Source organism: Strongylocentrotus purpuratus, unplaced genomic scaffold, assembly GCF_000002235.5.
Source record: "Strongylocentrotus purpuratus isolate Spur 01 unplaced genomic scaffold, Spur_5.0 spur5_scaffold_12, whole genome shotgun sequence".
NCBI lineage: Eukaryota > Metazoa > Echinodermata > Echinoidea > Camarodonta > Strongylocentrotidae > Strongylocentrotus > Strongylocentrotus purpuratus.
Window position 1 is genome coordinate 9858432 of NW_022145597.1, and position 16059 is coordinate 9874490.

The 16059-nt window shown below is 37.6% G+C and overlaps 1 protein-coding gene across 1 annotated transcript; it reads left to right on the forward strand.

Annotated features, from left to right (window-relative positions):
• Window positions 1–980: 980 nt before the first annotated feature.
• LOC574771 (DNA replication licensing factor mcm7-A) lies at window positions 981–14728 on the forward strand. Its single transcript, XM_011675888.2, has 16 exons — window positions 981–1158; window positions 2105–2187; window positions 3885–4049; window positions 4843–4973; window positions 5259–5439; window positions 5782–5843; window positions 6160–6418; window positions 6880–6961; window positions 7757–7888; window positions 8639–8722; window positions 9355–9566; window positions 10434–10615; window positions 11415–11498; window positions 12878–13046; window positions 13846–13955; window positions 14514–14728. The coding sequence occupies exons 1-16, from the start codon at window positions 1128–1130 to the stop codon at window positions 14719–14721; spliced, it is 2175 nt and encodes a 724-aa protein (XP_011674190.1). The 5' UTR covers window positions 981–1127; the 3' UTR covers window positions 14722–14728.
• The last annotated feature ends 1331 nt before the right edge of the window (window positions 14729–16059 follow it).

The window sequence follows — 16059 nt, forward strand, 5'->3', positions numbered from 1 at the left end:
TTGGTCTTGTTTTGCCCCCCCCCCCCCCCCCCCCATTCACTAGGTATATCAGTATGAACATAATAATCCGAATTACAGTTGTACATTGCCTTTAATCATTGCACAGTGATTTTAGTTACTTCAAAGGGCTATATACTCTGGTGGACAATATCCGTGGATATACATGTACATGCATGCAATTCATCTCTATCTATGCATGTCGTGTGGTCTAGACTTGTGGTCTATTCACTTGACGCCCAACCAAGATGCTGAGGGTTTATTTTGTTGGTGCATCACTTAATCGACACTTGAGGAATAAAAGAACAGATCGAGACATGATTATATGATAAAGAAAACACAAATATAATTAGAAAAGCTGACTTGATGACCTGATTAATGGTCCATGCAGGGCTTTTGTTTTGTTTTCTTCTTTACCTTCTTTTATTTTTCTTTTCTTCTCTTTGCTTATGTTTTCTGTTCTCTTCTTTTAATTTCTCTTTGTTCATTTCTTTTCTTGTTTTCTATTCTTACTTTAACTTCTTACTTTTCCCTCCCTTTTTTCTCTACATTCTAAAAAACCTTTTCCACTTCTCATCTCCAGCGTACTGTGCTAAAAATAATTACCTCTCCCTTTCTTTTCGAATAGTGCAGAGAATAAATTTTTCCTATAAAAACGTTACCGTTTGCGCAGAGTGCTCTTATTTCAAACAGGTGCAGCAAAATGCACAATTCAAAGTACAATGTAGTATAGTAGGTAGAATCCCGTAACCTTTTTCAACGCATACGATGCATTTTTATACTGAATGAAAATTAAAAAAGCAATATTCTTTGTCACATACTACAATACAAATCTAATTTTAGTGCTCATTATATTTATATATATAATTTTGTCAGAAAAAAGATATCATTTTTGTTTCGAATTTGGGTAAAATTCTTTCTTTATATTTTTAGATAAAAATTACTGAGCTGAGACAAGACTAGTTAACTCGCGCTGCTGATGTATCACGTGATATATTTCGCGCCAGGTTCGTCGGTACGATTATACACAAAAGACCGAGTCTCTGTCTGTTTACACGTAATATTTCGCTAATTTTACCGTATATTTTGAAGTTTTACTTTAAAAAGGGGTAAATACACAAGTTGTCATCATGTCAGCCAAAGATTACATTGCAGAAAAGGGTAAGTGTGTCTTTTTAGACGATTTTTTACCCTTGTTTTTGGTGAGCCAAGTCTGTACGATAGTGAATGTGAAGGGCATTTAAATTTTAAAGGGATAACGTACGCAGTTTCAATAGACAGCCAAGTGCTGCCGTGGTGGGTCCGGACAACTCCGCGCTACAAGCGCTGCACATCATGACATGCACTGTTGCACTGGAAGTGCAGCATTTAAAAAAAGTAAAAAGAAAAAAAGTAGCTATTAATGTTTGACATCAGAGGCCGTTTACGTGCTATTCGTTTGTTTGTAAACTGTTGATTATATTTTGTCTGATTAACGACTGATCGACTTCAGACTTGCAGTTGCAGAAAATAAATTTGTTTTTCTTCTTTTTTTTCTGTCCAAATTTCCAAAGTCTAAACAAGTCACTGAAGTCAGACATGTCAAGAATTTTCCATGTCCGGCTCCATACCTATTTGCCTTTGGCTTTGGCTTTGTCAAACTCTGATCCTAGTCTGTATTATTGGCTATTATTATTAGCACAGTGCAGTGCCAGTGAGAAGAATTGACTTGAATTAGATCAAATGAGGAAAGATCTAGACAAGTACGAGGATTTCACTTGACATTTTGACATGTTGCAAGAAGCTATGTTCGTGTTCCTTAGTCTACCTGTTATTGTTAATATAGATCTAAGTTAGGTCTAGATCTAGATATTTTAACATGTGTTAGGCATGTTTCATTTTGTTTCATCTTCAGTGATGGGCGCTACAAGTACAAGTACAAGTTCAGTTCAAATATCTGACTCTGGCGGATGGGGCTAATGTCAATGACATGTTACAACTTTCGTCCTTTTTCAATTATTGTTTTATTTGTGTGGGGTTGTGTTCTTGTGACTTGTCTGGGATTGAGTTCATAACCTGTTGAATTAATGAATGCCTTCTTTTTCCCCATTTCCCCATGTAACTTTAGAAAAATGCAAAGGATTCTTGACAGATTTCTATGTTGATGGAGGCAGGAAAGGAAAAAAGGACTTCAAATATGCACAACAATTGGTGAGAAGTTTTTAATTTTCACTCGTCTTACACAAATCAAACAAATTTCTCATTAAAAAAAAATGCATCAATGTAATGAAAAATAGATTTGCACTTTATGATCATGAAATCCACAACTTTAACAACGATCTGTTCAAATTGAGATATGACATTGTTAACTGTGAGTTAAAGACGATAATACATAATTTATTAAATTGTTAATAATAATTGCGTGCAACAAAGGTCCTACACAGTGTATCCAGTAATTTTCACTTACACCTGTTCTGTGTCATGAAATACGGAAATGTAAAACTTCTACTTTGGGTCATGATAAAAATGGGGGGGGGGGGGGATATGTGGATTACCGCTACCTATCCGAACGAAGGCTTAAACGGAAAGTCTGGCCCATTTGCAAGTTCAATTGTATAAGTTTTGCATACCGGTAATTTTATGTAAATTAGACTTGATAGTATAATTCCCTCACTTTTCTGCTATGGGAATGAAAAACATGGGCAAATGGGTCAGATTTGCCCAATAATGATTGTAATCTTGATGTTCATGTAGGACTGAAGATATCAATGCCACAGTTGCACAAATGGCATGAAAGAAGTACCAGTTCATGTACAGTAGCAATCGTCTGATCTCCGTTCTCCAATAAAATGAAATGAATAATTTGGAAGAGTATTAGATTGCAAATAAGCAAGGAAAACTAATGATGAACAAGGCCTACTGTTTTAGCATACATTCGTTTTATTTGGAGAATCCCATTAACTTAATTTTCACAAACAAATTTACCCCATTATCCCTTTCTGGTGTAATTTTTTGTTAATTCTCATTTTGTTTAGATGAGTGGTTGCCGAAAACCCCTGAATATGTTTATGAAGCAAAAAATCCTTAAAAGTTTTGACAATCAATTTTTATCTTTTGGGCCATTCCATGAGAAGAAGGACATGACATCAAAAAAAGAAATGTACCTCTTATGTTAATTCTTTGATTTATCACTAACCTTATGCCATGGATGTTCATAAAACATTAGGGCCTTTCAAATTCAATACAATTTTTTTTTCATTTTTGTTGATTTCCTAAGATCTCAAACTATCATCAAATACGTACATGTGGGACTGTAGCTGAAAAAAACCCAATTTATTGCAGATTACACAGGATTCTTGTAATATTTTTTCCTGAAAATTTCGCTAAATGGAAAAAGATGAATATATTTCCATATTCTAAGGGGTCCTGTGATATTTAATCTATTACATAGGGGTGAAAATGGCCTCCGGACAAAATGTAACGCGAGTTACTGTAACGTGAGTTACCGACATATTTGCTTCCTGCATTTTACTAGTCCATTGTTTCTTATCTTTAATATTGTGATCTTATACTAGTAAGTCACAGCCTACTATCAAATTAAAGTAGGAAAGATTTTGTCAAGATTGTCTAGTATGAGGAGAAAAGAGGGTCTTGTAGAATTGACCATGTCCTTTTTTTGTAACGCGAGTTACCGAAATTCAATAATCCAAGAATCTAAAAATGTTTGTTCTTCAATATTCTTTTTTGTTTCATTCAGTTGTTCTATATCTACCCTGTCCATGTTTGAAAAAAGTATCTTGTAGATCCTAGCAGTTCTAAAGATATAGGCACATTATCGTGTCAATGTACCCATTAAGTGTAACGCGAGTTACCATGGAATGGCCCTTTTGCATTGATGTGTAATTCAGGTGAGCATTGCACACAGAGAGCAAGTGGCCGTCACCATCGATCTCGACGATGTGTCCGAGCACGACCCAGAGCTGGCGGAAGCCATCATTGAGAACACCCGACGCTACATCCAGCTCTTCGCTGATGCTGTGCATGATCTTCTGCCCGACTACAGACAAAAGGAGGTGGGATTTTTGTCTCAATTTTTTTAATTTTGTTTTTTTAGTAATTATTATTATTATTATTATTTTTTTTTAACAAGTCTTTTACTTTTTGTATTGTCTGCTAAAAGCCATGAGGGTCTTGATGCTTATAACTTGAAGACTGACGGTATCTCTTATATTGGATGTAGAATGGTTTGTGCTCCAATCTGTGTTCTGCTAGTAAAAGAATAAAAAAAGTAGCAAACCTGCTTTATTAAAGGCGGTGGCACTTCATAATATGAACTTGATGAAGTAACCTTTATTTATTCAAACCAGTTCATACCAATGTATTCAATACTACAAAGATATGATACATGTAGCTGTACAATTGCTCAGTTAATCAAGGTAATCACTTCAACTGCTCAAGCAATAGATTGGACCTCTAGGAAGAACAGAGCCATTTTAATAATGGCTCTGAATAGAGCTTTCCAGCCGTTTTTTAATTCTTGATTTGTATTATTTGTAAATTGTATTCTTGTATGTATTGAATTTTTATGCGGAAAATAAAACCAACCAACCAACCAAGGGTTTTCATTGAATGTGATTTCCTATAAGATTGTTGTAGTTTCTTTTGATCGTACTGATCGGAACCCCTCACTATACTAGATGATTAATAATCTAGAATTGCCTTTAACCCAAGTCTGCTGAAATGCACATTCCATCACCTGAAGGTGATTCTTGAGAAGAAAAATGCCACAAATTTCTTTTTATACATCATCAACTAACTTTTTAGAAAGATCAAAATTTTCTTAATGTTTCTCTTGTCCCCTCGAAGGTCATCCACAAGGATGCGTTGGATGTCTACATCGAGCATCGTCTTCTGATGGAGCAGAGGGTGAGAGGACCAAACGCAGAGCAGCCTCGCGACGCAAGGAATCAGTTCCCTGCTGAGCTCATGAGAAGATAGTAAGTTATATCGCCTCAAAATGACTCAGTAACTTTGTCTCAGATTCTAAAACAATATCCTGGATTTAGCTCATGCTACAATTATTATTATAAACCTGTAGGTCAGTTAGGAATCCCATGACAACCTCATTAATATCACTAAAATATTTGCTTGTTCTTTATTTTTGAAGCCCTGTATACAGAAGAAAAAAGCAGTACCCATGGGCTAGTGAAAAAAATGGATATGAGCCAGCATGAAGAAGGCATTTCATATTGTAATGGCTGATATCTTGATTTCTTTTACAGTGAGCTGTACTTCAAGATACCCTCACAACAGAAGTCCCTCTCTGTTCGTGACATTAAGGCCAGCCGCATCGGCAAGCTAGTCCAGGTCAGGGGTATCGTGACCAGGTCAACAGAGGTCAAGCCCATGATGACCGTTGCTACGTACACGTGTGACCAGTGCGGTGCTGAGACATACCAACCGGTAAGTGGAAGGGCAAGAAGTCCTTTTCTAGGGACTTGTAATCTCCAAAGCTCATAGATTCCTCATTAATACCACTAAAATATTTGCTTGTTCTGTATTTTTGGAGCCCTGTACACAAAAAAAAGCAATACCCATGGGCCAGTGAAGAAAAAAATGGTCTCCAATGCGACCTAAACAAATATACAGTGTTGATTTTGTGCTACATACATGTCCATTCCATGTTAATTTCATGTCAATTGCAATACAATTATGTGTTCATTTGCCTGTTCTGTGTAGTTTTGTACAGTGTTCTTTAAGACAGGTAATCTGTATTAAGTTATTCTATTTCCCTACTCGTTTCAGATCAATTCCCCAATGTTCATGCCTCTTTTGACATGCCCCAGCCAAGAGTGTACAACAAACAAGTAAGTATATATTTAAGTCTGTGGTCAAATAGTCTTGTATGGAAAATTTTGTGGGGATTTTTAGAGACAGATGACTTGGGGGTCGATGCAGCAGAATTGTGTCAGTTTATTTGGGTGTGCGTCCTCGTCATAATGTGTGTGTTACAAAGACCATTATTGTTTTCTGTCACTTCTTGTTTAAGATCCGGTGGTCGTCTCTACCTCCAGACCCGAGGGTCAAAGTTCGTAAAATTCCAGGAAGTCGGATAATAATAATCGGTAGTTTACGTCCCGTCCTAATGTGTATTACAAATTTCATTACTGTTACTTTTTCTAGATCCGGTGGTCGTCTCTACCTCCAGACCCGAGGGTCAAAGTTCGTCAAGTTCCAGGAGGTCAAGATACAGGAGCAGAGCGACCAGGTTCCTGTCGGGAACATCCCCCGCAGCATGACGATCTACGCGAGGGGCGAGACGACGCGCCTGTGCAAGCCCGGCGATCACGTCAGCGTGACCGGCGTGTTCCTTCCAATGCTGAGGACAGGGTTCAGGCAGATGTCTCAGGGTCTGCTCTCAGAGACCTTCATGGATGCACATGTGAGTGGTGGCCTTTGAGCGATCCTCTGTGGCCCTTGTGCCGCCCAAGTTCAAATCTGAGGCTAGTTTTAAAGCCCCACTGAACTACTTAAGGCTACTTGCGCCCTCTATATAGCCAACAATGCCTTAGCGGTACCTGTTGGTCCCTCATGATCCCCTTTTTCTTATGTTAATTGGGAGCTGATTTGATGTATCAAGGTCTGCTCTGAGAGACCTTCATGGATACACATGTCAGTGTCCTCTGTGGCTGCTCAAGTTTAAATCTGACGCTAGTTTTAAGCTTAAAAAATGTTTGCTCTGATGCGCATATCACAAATAATGTCTCTATCATTGCTAATTAGTACACTATTGTAAGAGGTTACTTTAGAATTTAAAAAAAAATCTTTTTGTAGGATACTGTATATATGTAATGCTCAATATTGATGACGGCACTAATTTAATCTCCCATCTTGTTTCATCAGAGTATCGTCAAGATGAACAAAGCAGACGATGAAGAGATGTCCATGGAAGAGCTATCAGAGGAGGAGGTTCAACAGATTGCAGGTAAGTTCAGACTCTTTAGCTCCATTTGCACTGCAAGCAAAAAATGCATTAAACACAAGATCTATGGCATGGAGGTCAGAGGTTAAAGGTCACAAGATTGTTGATCAATGGATATTCATGTAGGCAGAGGCATCTTTGAGATAGTCGCATTTATCTTGTTCATCTTTACAACCATTATCATGTTGTCTTCTGAATAAACAATTTTGTTGTTGTTGTGAGTTGATGTTTTTTGTTGAACAGACGAAAATTCATGTAGGTGGAGGCATCTTTGAGACACAGTCACATTTATCTTGTTGTTGTTAACAACCATATCACATTATCTTCTGAATAAACCAATTCGTAATGTATGTGTTGATGTTCTTCATTGGTCTTCTGTATAAAACAATTTTTGTGTTGTGTGTGTTGATGTGATACATTAGACAGAGGAGGATTTATGCAAGTGGAGGCATCTTTGAGACACAGTTGCATTCATCTCTTTCACCTTTAAAACCATATCATGTTATCTTCTAAATAAAACATTTTGTCGATGTGTGTTGATATTAAACATTGAACAGAAGAGGACTCATGTAGGTTGAGGCATCTTTGAGACCCTGGACATTAATCTTTTTCATCTTTACAACCATATCATGTTATCTTCTGTATAAACAAATTTCTAAGGTACAGATATGTGTTGATGTTTTCCATTTATAGAGGAGGTTTTATGTACATGTAGGTGGAGGCATCTTTGAGACCAAATTGCATTTATCTTGTCCATCTTTACAATCATACCAAGTTATCTTCATTTTTCATTGACAGAGGAAGATTTTTATGAGAAGCTTGCCAGCTCCATCGCCCCCGAGATCTACGGCATGGATGATGTCAAGAAAGCCCTTCTCCTTCTCCTGGTCGGTGGAGTCGATAGGTCTCCCAAAGGAATGAAGATCAGAGGTGAGAATTTGTTGCTGAAAGATAGTGCTTTGTACATGCAAGCAAACCACTGCTTGACTGCCATGTGCGCTTTTGCACGCATTCGTAATAGCAGTTATTGTTCATGCTCATTGGACTGTGCTGTGTTTCGCATGCTCTTTTCATAGAACCATTGCGTTAATCAGATTAGCTCAAAATAAAGCTGGCACGGGAGGATTGGGGCTTGGCACAATGGGGATTAGACCTGTGGCATGATAAGAGTTAATAAAGGGGAAGTCCACTATGAGATTAAGTTGGTTTTAATAAAAGCAGAAAATAAGAGAAACAAATTTCTGAAAGTTTGAATGAAATCCGATTAAAATGAGGCACGTTATACATTTTTAAAGTAAAGTGGTTATCATTGAAACACAAACTTGCAACACAGTGACGTATCATGTGAGTTCCTCTGCAATTAGCATTAAATTTGGTTTTCTTAGATTTTTATGATGGAATAGATGTAGCTTATACAACGGTTGTATAAAAACATATTTGCAATAGTAATAATTAAGGTTGAATGTTTGATTGAAAAAAAATTCTTAAGGGAAAATATAGATTTTGGAAGTTTTTTTATAGTCATTGTTATTTGTAAAAAAATGAAAAAGGCGACACTTAGCACTCTGTTTAAAAAAAAGGTACTTATTCAGGATTTAAACCTCCCTGAAGTTTGTCACCTTTCCAGAAATTATCTTTGTTATCATTAAACTGAGTTTCCATTCTGTTTGGTATTTTAAGGAAACATCAATATCTGTCTGATGGGAGATCCTGGTGTGGCTAAGTCTCAGTTGCTAGGATACATCGACCGTCTTGCACCAAGGAGTAAGTACATCTATGCATGAATAACAAACAGGTTCCTGAATTTGAAAGAAGAAAGAAACCAAGAAGATTTGGAAAGTGTTTTCTCACTGGCGAAAAAGATTTTTCTTTAAATTCTCAAGGAACAGATATTCGTCACATTGATCACTTTTTGATTTTCTTTTTCTTACCAATTGTTTCTTAAGATTTTTGTCAGTGGCATAGCAACAAAACTGAATTTATGAGAGAAAATATTCATTTCGCATTTGATTCAATGTTTAATACCAAGTTGAGAATTGTAAAGCCTTTTTTTTTTTATATATAACATCCATCGTCTACGTTGCAACAATATGGGCATACTTTTTTCTGCAATGGTTTTTATGATAATAAACATTCTGAAACAAAAGACACTGTAAAGCCTGTCTGCACTCATTTGGCCGGGGGGGATGAGACCTCCCTGCAAGGTCACTGACAGGTAGTTATGTCATCAAACCAGCTCTCAATTAACATTAGAGAAAGGGGATCATGGGGGACCAACAGACACTGATTAGGCATTGTTTGCTATATAGAGGGCGCAAGTAGTGCAGATGGGCTTTAGTTGTCAATTCCTCCATTTAGACTGTGTCAAATTCATACATCCATTTTACCTCATCCAGGTCAGTACACCACGGGTCGGGGGTCATCGGGCGTCGGTCTCACAGCTGCCGTCATGAAGGACCCTGTCACTGGTGAGATGATCCTTGAAGGCGGTGCCCTCGTGCTGGCCGATGAGGGGGTATGTTGCATTGACGAGTTTGATAAGATGAACGAGACGGACAGGACGGCTATCCACGAGGTGATGGAACAACAGACCATCTCTATTGCAAAGGTGATTTTATCAACTTGTAATGTAGTAAAAATTTAAAGGTATAGACCAGTTCTGGTCATGCGATCACATTATGAAAGAAACATTGTGAAAAGGTTGATCATCTAGCATATACAGTGTAGGTATTGGTGTGTACTGCAAGGTTCTGGAATCATCAAAATGATAAGAAATTTGGCCCAGTCTTGGTAAAGTTACAAGCACTGTACACAGAAAGATGTATATGGGACTATGCGATATCTATCCAATCCGATATAATAATTTACCAAATCTATCAATTAGTAGGCGGTTTCCTGGCAAAATTTGTATCATGACGTGTAAGTCAAAACATATTCTTTCACATGATTGGTAATAAGAGCTTTCATTTCATCTATTGAGAGGGGGGCATTTCCAAAACTGGTCTTTACCTTTAGCAATGTTTCCATGGTTATCAAAAAGCTGGAATGTCGTGGAATAAATGAATCCTTCTGGAAAGTCATGAACATTGATCGTTCGCTGTGTGTGGCTATGGGTATTGTGTGGCTGTGGCAATATGGTTCTTATCTGGTTGTGGAACAAGTTTGATCTTGTTCCGTGCAAACTTGCTCCAAACCTGATGCATTCATCATCAAATATTGGCTTCCCGTTTGCAGATATTAAGAATCCCCAATGCCTCTAGAGTCATTCTTACATGAATATCAGTTATATGATGAGAAGGCTAGGATGAAGAAATGCTAGATCGCTGCAATGGCAGCTAGGCTAAAGCCGGGGTAATAATTAGTGTGCCTCGTAATAGAATTTCTAGATAGATTGCAGGATAGAAATGCCTATCATTATCATTGATAGTTTCAATGCTTACAAGCTCGTCATTCTCTCAAATCCCACCACCACCAGGCCGGTATCATGACCTCCCTGAATGCCCGAGTGTCCATCCTGGCCGCCGCCAACCCTGCTTACGGCCGCTACAACCCTAAGAAGTCCCTGGAGCATAACATCCAGCTTCCCGCAGCTCTCCTCTCTCGATTTGATGTTCTCTGGCTCATCCAAGACAAAGCTGATAGGGAGAATGACTTGAGGTAAGGACTATTGGGAACCTGGGCCCTGTTTCACAAAGACTAAGATCGACTTTAAGTTGAACTTAACTATGGCAGGCCGTTCATGCCACTGTTTGCTCTCACCATTTACTGACATTGGTCTCTCAAGAGACATACAAATCATGGTCACACATCTACAGAATTCAGCTTTTATGACATTCAAATATTATCTAAAGGTCATGATTGAGAGACCAATAGGGAGAGCAACTAGTGGCATGAATGGCCTGCCGTAGTTAAATCCAACTTAAAAGTCGATCTTAGTTCGTGTGAAACACTCCCCAGGGCCCTGTTTCATAAAACTCGTTATCAATAACAAGTAACAACTAACTGTTATAAGCTACTGAAATCGTGGCATTTGATTGGCTGAGAGCAAATTTGTCATAGTAATTTAGCACTTGTTGTTGATAAGAAGTTTTATGAAACTGGCCCAGGATGATAAGAAGACCCTAGTAGTATCTGTGAGAATTTGTAACATCAGAAAAAAAATAAGGGGGAAAATATTCAAGGGTAATAGGAGGGAAAGATTTCAAGGAAAATAGATGAAGAACTCCCATTTTCAATTTCCTGTCTGCAAAGGAGATGAGTGTTGAAAGGATGAAAGCCTTGCCCCATATTTTGCAGCTAGGAAAAATCTTTCTTTCTTTTTTTTGTTACATGAAGGTGCTTGTCTGTAGCATGCAATATAAGTACACAATAAAATAGGAATTGTACTTGAACCATATTTTTGCAAACTTTATCTATTTATGATAATGATGTGAGATTTATTTTGCCTTTGTTGCAGGCTTGCCCAGCATATCACCTATGTTCATCAACATTGCAAGCAACCTCCCACCCAGGTGAACCCACTTCACATGAACCTTATGAGGTAAGTTACAGCTTTGGATCTAAGATAATAATACTGATAGTGGGTTCTTGATAGCGCCTTGTCTGCCAGACTTGACACTTCTGACACTCCACAAATATTCCTTGACGTTAAAAGGGAGAGGGTGGTCAGTTTCCATGTGCAGAAGGCCATAATTAGCTGGCACTCCACAATTTGACAAAATACCATTTATAATGGGGATAGAAGTCTGCTCACAGCAAAACCGTGGGCTATCAAGAAGCCTTTGGTGAAGATCATGACTTTGCCATACTGGGGAATGGGTGGAAAGTGCAAAGCATAACATAAGGTTTGTTGGTTGTTAAACACCCAAATGGTGTTAGATTCCCCATGAGAGCCCACTTCTATGTGTCTTTAAAGATACTATGTCCCTTTTGCAGCCAACATCAAATTCTGTAGAACTTTGCAGGAATTATGAATATGTTGGGTATGTCCTATCTGTGAAATTGAAACGTTAGCAGTGTCGTAATATTCAAACTACGCAAGGAAACCCGTTTACTTGCTAGACTTCACTGACTTCACTGACTTCACTGACTGGCTTTTTTCTTCTTTGGTAATGACATACATAAAATAAGCTGTAAAGGGTACATGATCATTATTTTGTCTACATCAATAACCCACTTCTTGTAATGGCCAAAATTAAACTGATTGAATCTTTGCGCAGCATGAAATGTACATTTTTTTAGGGAAGTTCTAAATTAGTATTATCTTTCAAATGCCGTTGGAATTTAACCTTTTCATTTTTTTGGGCCTGCAAATGGGACGCAGTAACACTACATCCATCATAAAACCAGATTGCAACTAAAACCATAATCCTAGACCTTTGACTAAAGGAAGCTTGGAGCATTTGTTGCTGACGCATGTCTTTGGAGAACCTCGGTTTTAATCGTGCCAACTCTTCTTCCCCCTCCATTCAAAATGCTGTAGCGTCTTCACTCAAATTTTGATCAAGTTTGGAATCCTTGTCAATGATATATTTCTTGAATGGAACGTTTGATTTACATGATCTCTCTGAACCCAGATCCAGGTAAACTTGGATGATTCCTAATTGGTTTTATTTAGCAAAATTTGCTACTTACCAATAATTGGCCAGGATGATCATTTCCAAAGATTTTTTTAAAATGACATTTGTAAACAAGAATGGAATATGAATATTATATACAAATTCGGGTCAGATTACCGCAGTTTCCTGTTTGTTTAAAATCCTGCTGGCTCCTTGATTTTCTGACTTGTTTTCAATTACAGATCGATCAATCGATCTTATTTACTGGGTGTGAGCCACAAATATGTTTCAACAACTGAAATTTCTCCTGAGAAGCATTGCATTTATGTCAATTGGTTCATTTTTTGTCAATTTCTACCAGGCGCTACATCGCCCTCTGCAAGACCAAACAGCCAGTTATCCCAGAGGCCCTAACGGACTACATCACAGGGGCGTATGTAGAGATGCGTAAAGAGGCTCGTGGGAGCAAGGATTCCACCTTCACCTCTGCCCGAACCCTTCTTAGTATTCTACGACTTGCAACAGCTCTGGTGAGTTCTCCGTTTCGAATCATGCTTTGTGGTTATAAAACAGAGGAAACAACTGCAATGAGATGAATAAAGTGATCATGATATTCAATTTTTTTATTTTTCTATTTCTTGATAGTATATAGAGGGTTCTTCCACAAATAAATTGTTATATGTTCGCTTTGTTAAACACTTTGTTGCATATTCTACTCAAATGTAAACCTGACGCTGGGTTTCAGCTCAGTTTAAATTTGAATTGAACAAAGGAAGTTGGACAATGATGTGAGTTATCGGCTGTTTAATGAGAAGTAGACGTAGCATTGGGTTTAACTGAATGAAGTACAAATTAACATAATAATTTCATTTGGACAAAATAAGAGCAACTTTGTGATCATGTTTCCATTCAGTAAACAGGAAAAGGTGTCCTTAGTCACAAATGTGAAATTGATATTGAAATCGAATTGAATTGAAAGAAGAACCAATTTGGCCTTTTTCAGCTATCCATGCTACAACTAATTAGGACAGAGCTTATGTCAAATTATGAAATTAACTTCTTTCTTTGTATGCCAATATATAAATGATGAATCAAATTCTAAGGAAGGGAAAGAAGAAGAAGAAAAAGAAAAGAAAATATTATCAAAAACTAGAGATGTATGAAGAGTTCGAATTTACCAATAGTAAAAAATCAAAAGGCGTAAATATTCATAATGAAACGCCGATGACACAAAAAAACAATGACAACAACAACTATGACTTAGAATTTGAACTGTAGCATTGGCAGGATAATTATTAATTTCCACTCTGATCTTTGTGAATAACCCAGGCTCGTCTGCGTCTGATCGAGGTCGTTGATAAGGAGGACGTGAACGAAGCGATGCGTCTGATGGAGATGTCCAAGGAGTCTCTGATTGGTCAAACAGATACCGCAGCAAGGTAAGATAATAAGGCCCTTACAGACAAATGCCATGAATTTTTTTTTTTTTTTTAGTCACTTGAAATTTGATGAGAGTAGGAACTCCGCCCTACAAATTTGGAGTATTTGACACCATGCGAAAGCGTTGTTGAAGAAGAAAAAATTTAGTGCTCACTTATCACTCCTGGCTATGACTTTCTATTGATATCACTATTTCTGGTTATTTAACACTTAAATCACTTTGCATTAAAATAGTGATGTCAGAATTGTCTCTGTATCATTCCTTTCCTAATCTGTGTCTTTCTTAAAGGCATCGTTTAACAATGAGTGACCGGTATATTCATTTCCCCAATAGACTGTAGTGTTAAACAAACTGTTAGGAAATTGAATTTTTAAATTACAATTTCCAATTATAAATATCTTGATAATCAAACAGGCGATCGGCTTGTAAAAGTCATGGGGTTCCTGACTGACCTAAAGGTTCATAATTGTGATTGCAGGCATGAGCTAAATCTAGGATTTTGTTTCAGAATCTGAGACAAAGTTACCCAATTCCTTTCAATTTTCTCTGCCACCAGGCCACAGCGTGCTGAGGACGTGATCTACCGCATCGTCTGCGATGTGATCTCCGAGCAGTCCGGCCGCAGTATCAAGTACACCGAAGCGCGACAGGCCTGTCTGGCCAAGGGCTACACCAATGACCAGTACGAGGAGGCCATCGAAGCGTACGAGGAGCTCAACGTTTGGCAGGTCAACACGGCAAAGACCAAGATCACGCTGGTCTAAGAATAATGGCCCCCATCTACGGACAATAACTGTGGACACCAGGGGGATGTTTCACAAATAACTATGGACACCAGGGGGTGTTTCACAAATAACTGTGGACACCAGGGGGGTGTTTCACAAACCCTTTTTCAATGACAAATGACAAAAATCAGTGACAAATCTGCTGTTAACCAACTAGAAGCAAGGATTTCAGTAGCTTGTAACAAAAACTGTCAATTGTCACTGATGACAAGTTTTGTGAAACACCCCCAGAAGTTGTATTCTGGTCGACAAAACCCTGGCAAGATGGACCTTCAATATCATCTATTGTAGAATCGAATATGCTTTAAATATGTTCATTTGAACCAAATTTGTGACCCCATAACCAAAACTTTGTATTACCTGTAACAGTGAATTTTGAGCCTGTGGATTGTCCACTACTGGCCTCCGTTTCATAAACCTGCTGTTAATACCAAGTTGCAATACCTGATATACTTAAGCTACTGAAATTAGTGCATTGGATTTGTGAAGAGTGACCTTTGCTAAAATATTATGACACTTGTTATTGATAAGTTTAATGATACGTGGATCTGTAGGAATAATCGACTGGTTATTCATGGTATATACTTGGAATGGATCAAATTGGCAAAGTTGATTGCAGTGGATGAGATTCAAGATTTTGTGGTTATTAGGCATCATTGACGGGTCTAATCTGCAAAATGTAATCGCTGTGAACAATATAAAAAATAATTCAAAATATTGATAGACAGATAGACACTAATAGCAAGATAAGGATCATATGATGATTATGTCAGACATGTTAATTTTGAATATGACTCATCGATGTGTGATTTTGTTTAAAAAGAAAAAGAAAGAGGATTTTCTATCCCTGATCCCTCCAAAACTTACACCTCATTTCCTGTAACTTTCACAATAATCAGTTTCAGTTTGCAAGACCCAGGTTTGAGAGTCACTGGTAACAAAAGGGGATTTAAAAAGGATTTGCCCTCATAACCCTACATTAAAGAAGAGAAAAACAGATGAATGGTGAATTATATACATGTATTATTCGGTTTTATAGCAGTACATGTATGTAACTTCTGAATGATCCATTAATAATTTGTTTTTTAAACAGAAACAGGACTTTCTATCACTCAATCTTGCGAAACTAAACTTCATTTTCTAGATTTCAAAAGATATTTATTTTTACTTGACATAGCTCAGGTTTGATTTTGAATAACGGCCAAAGGACTTTCTACCGGTCAACACTGAAAAATCATGAGGTTTATTTCCTTGAACATACAAGATATTCATTTTCACTTGGCGAACCCCAGGTTGGACCCGGACCTGTAACTCAAA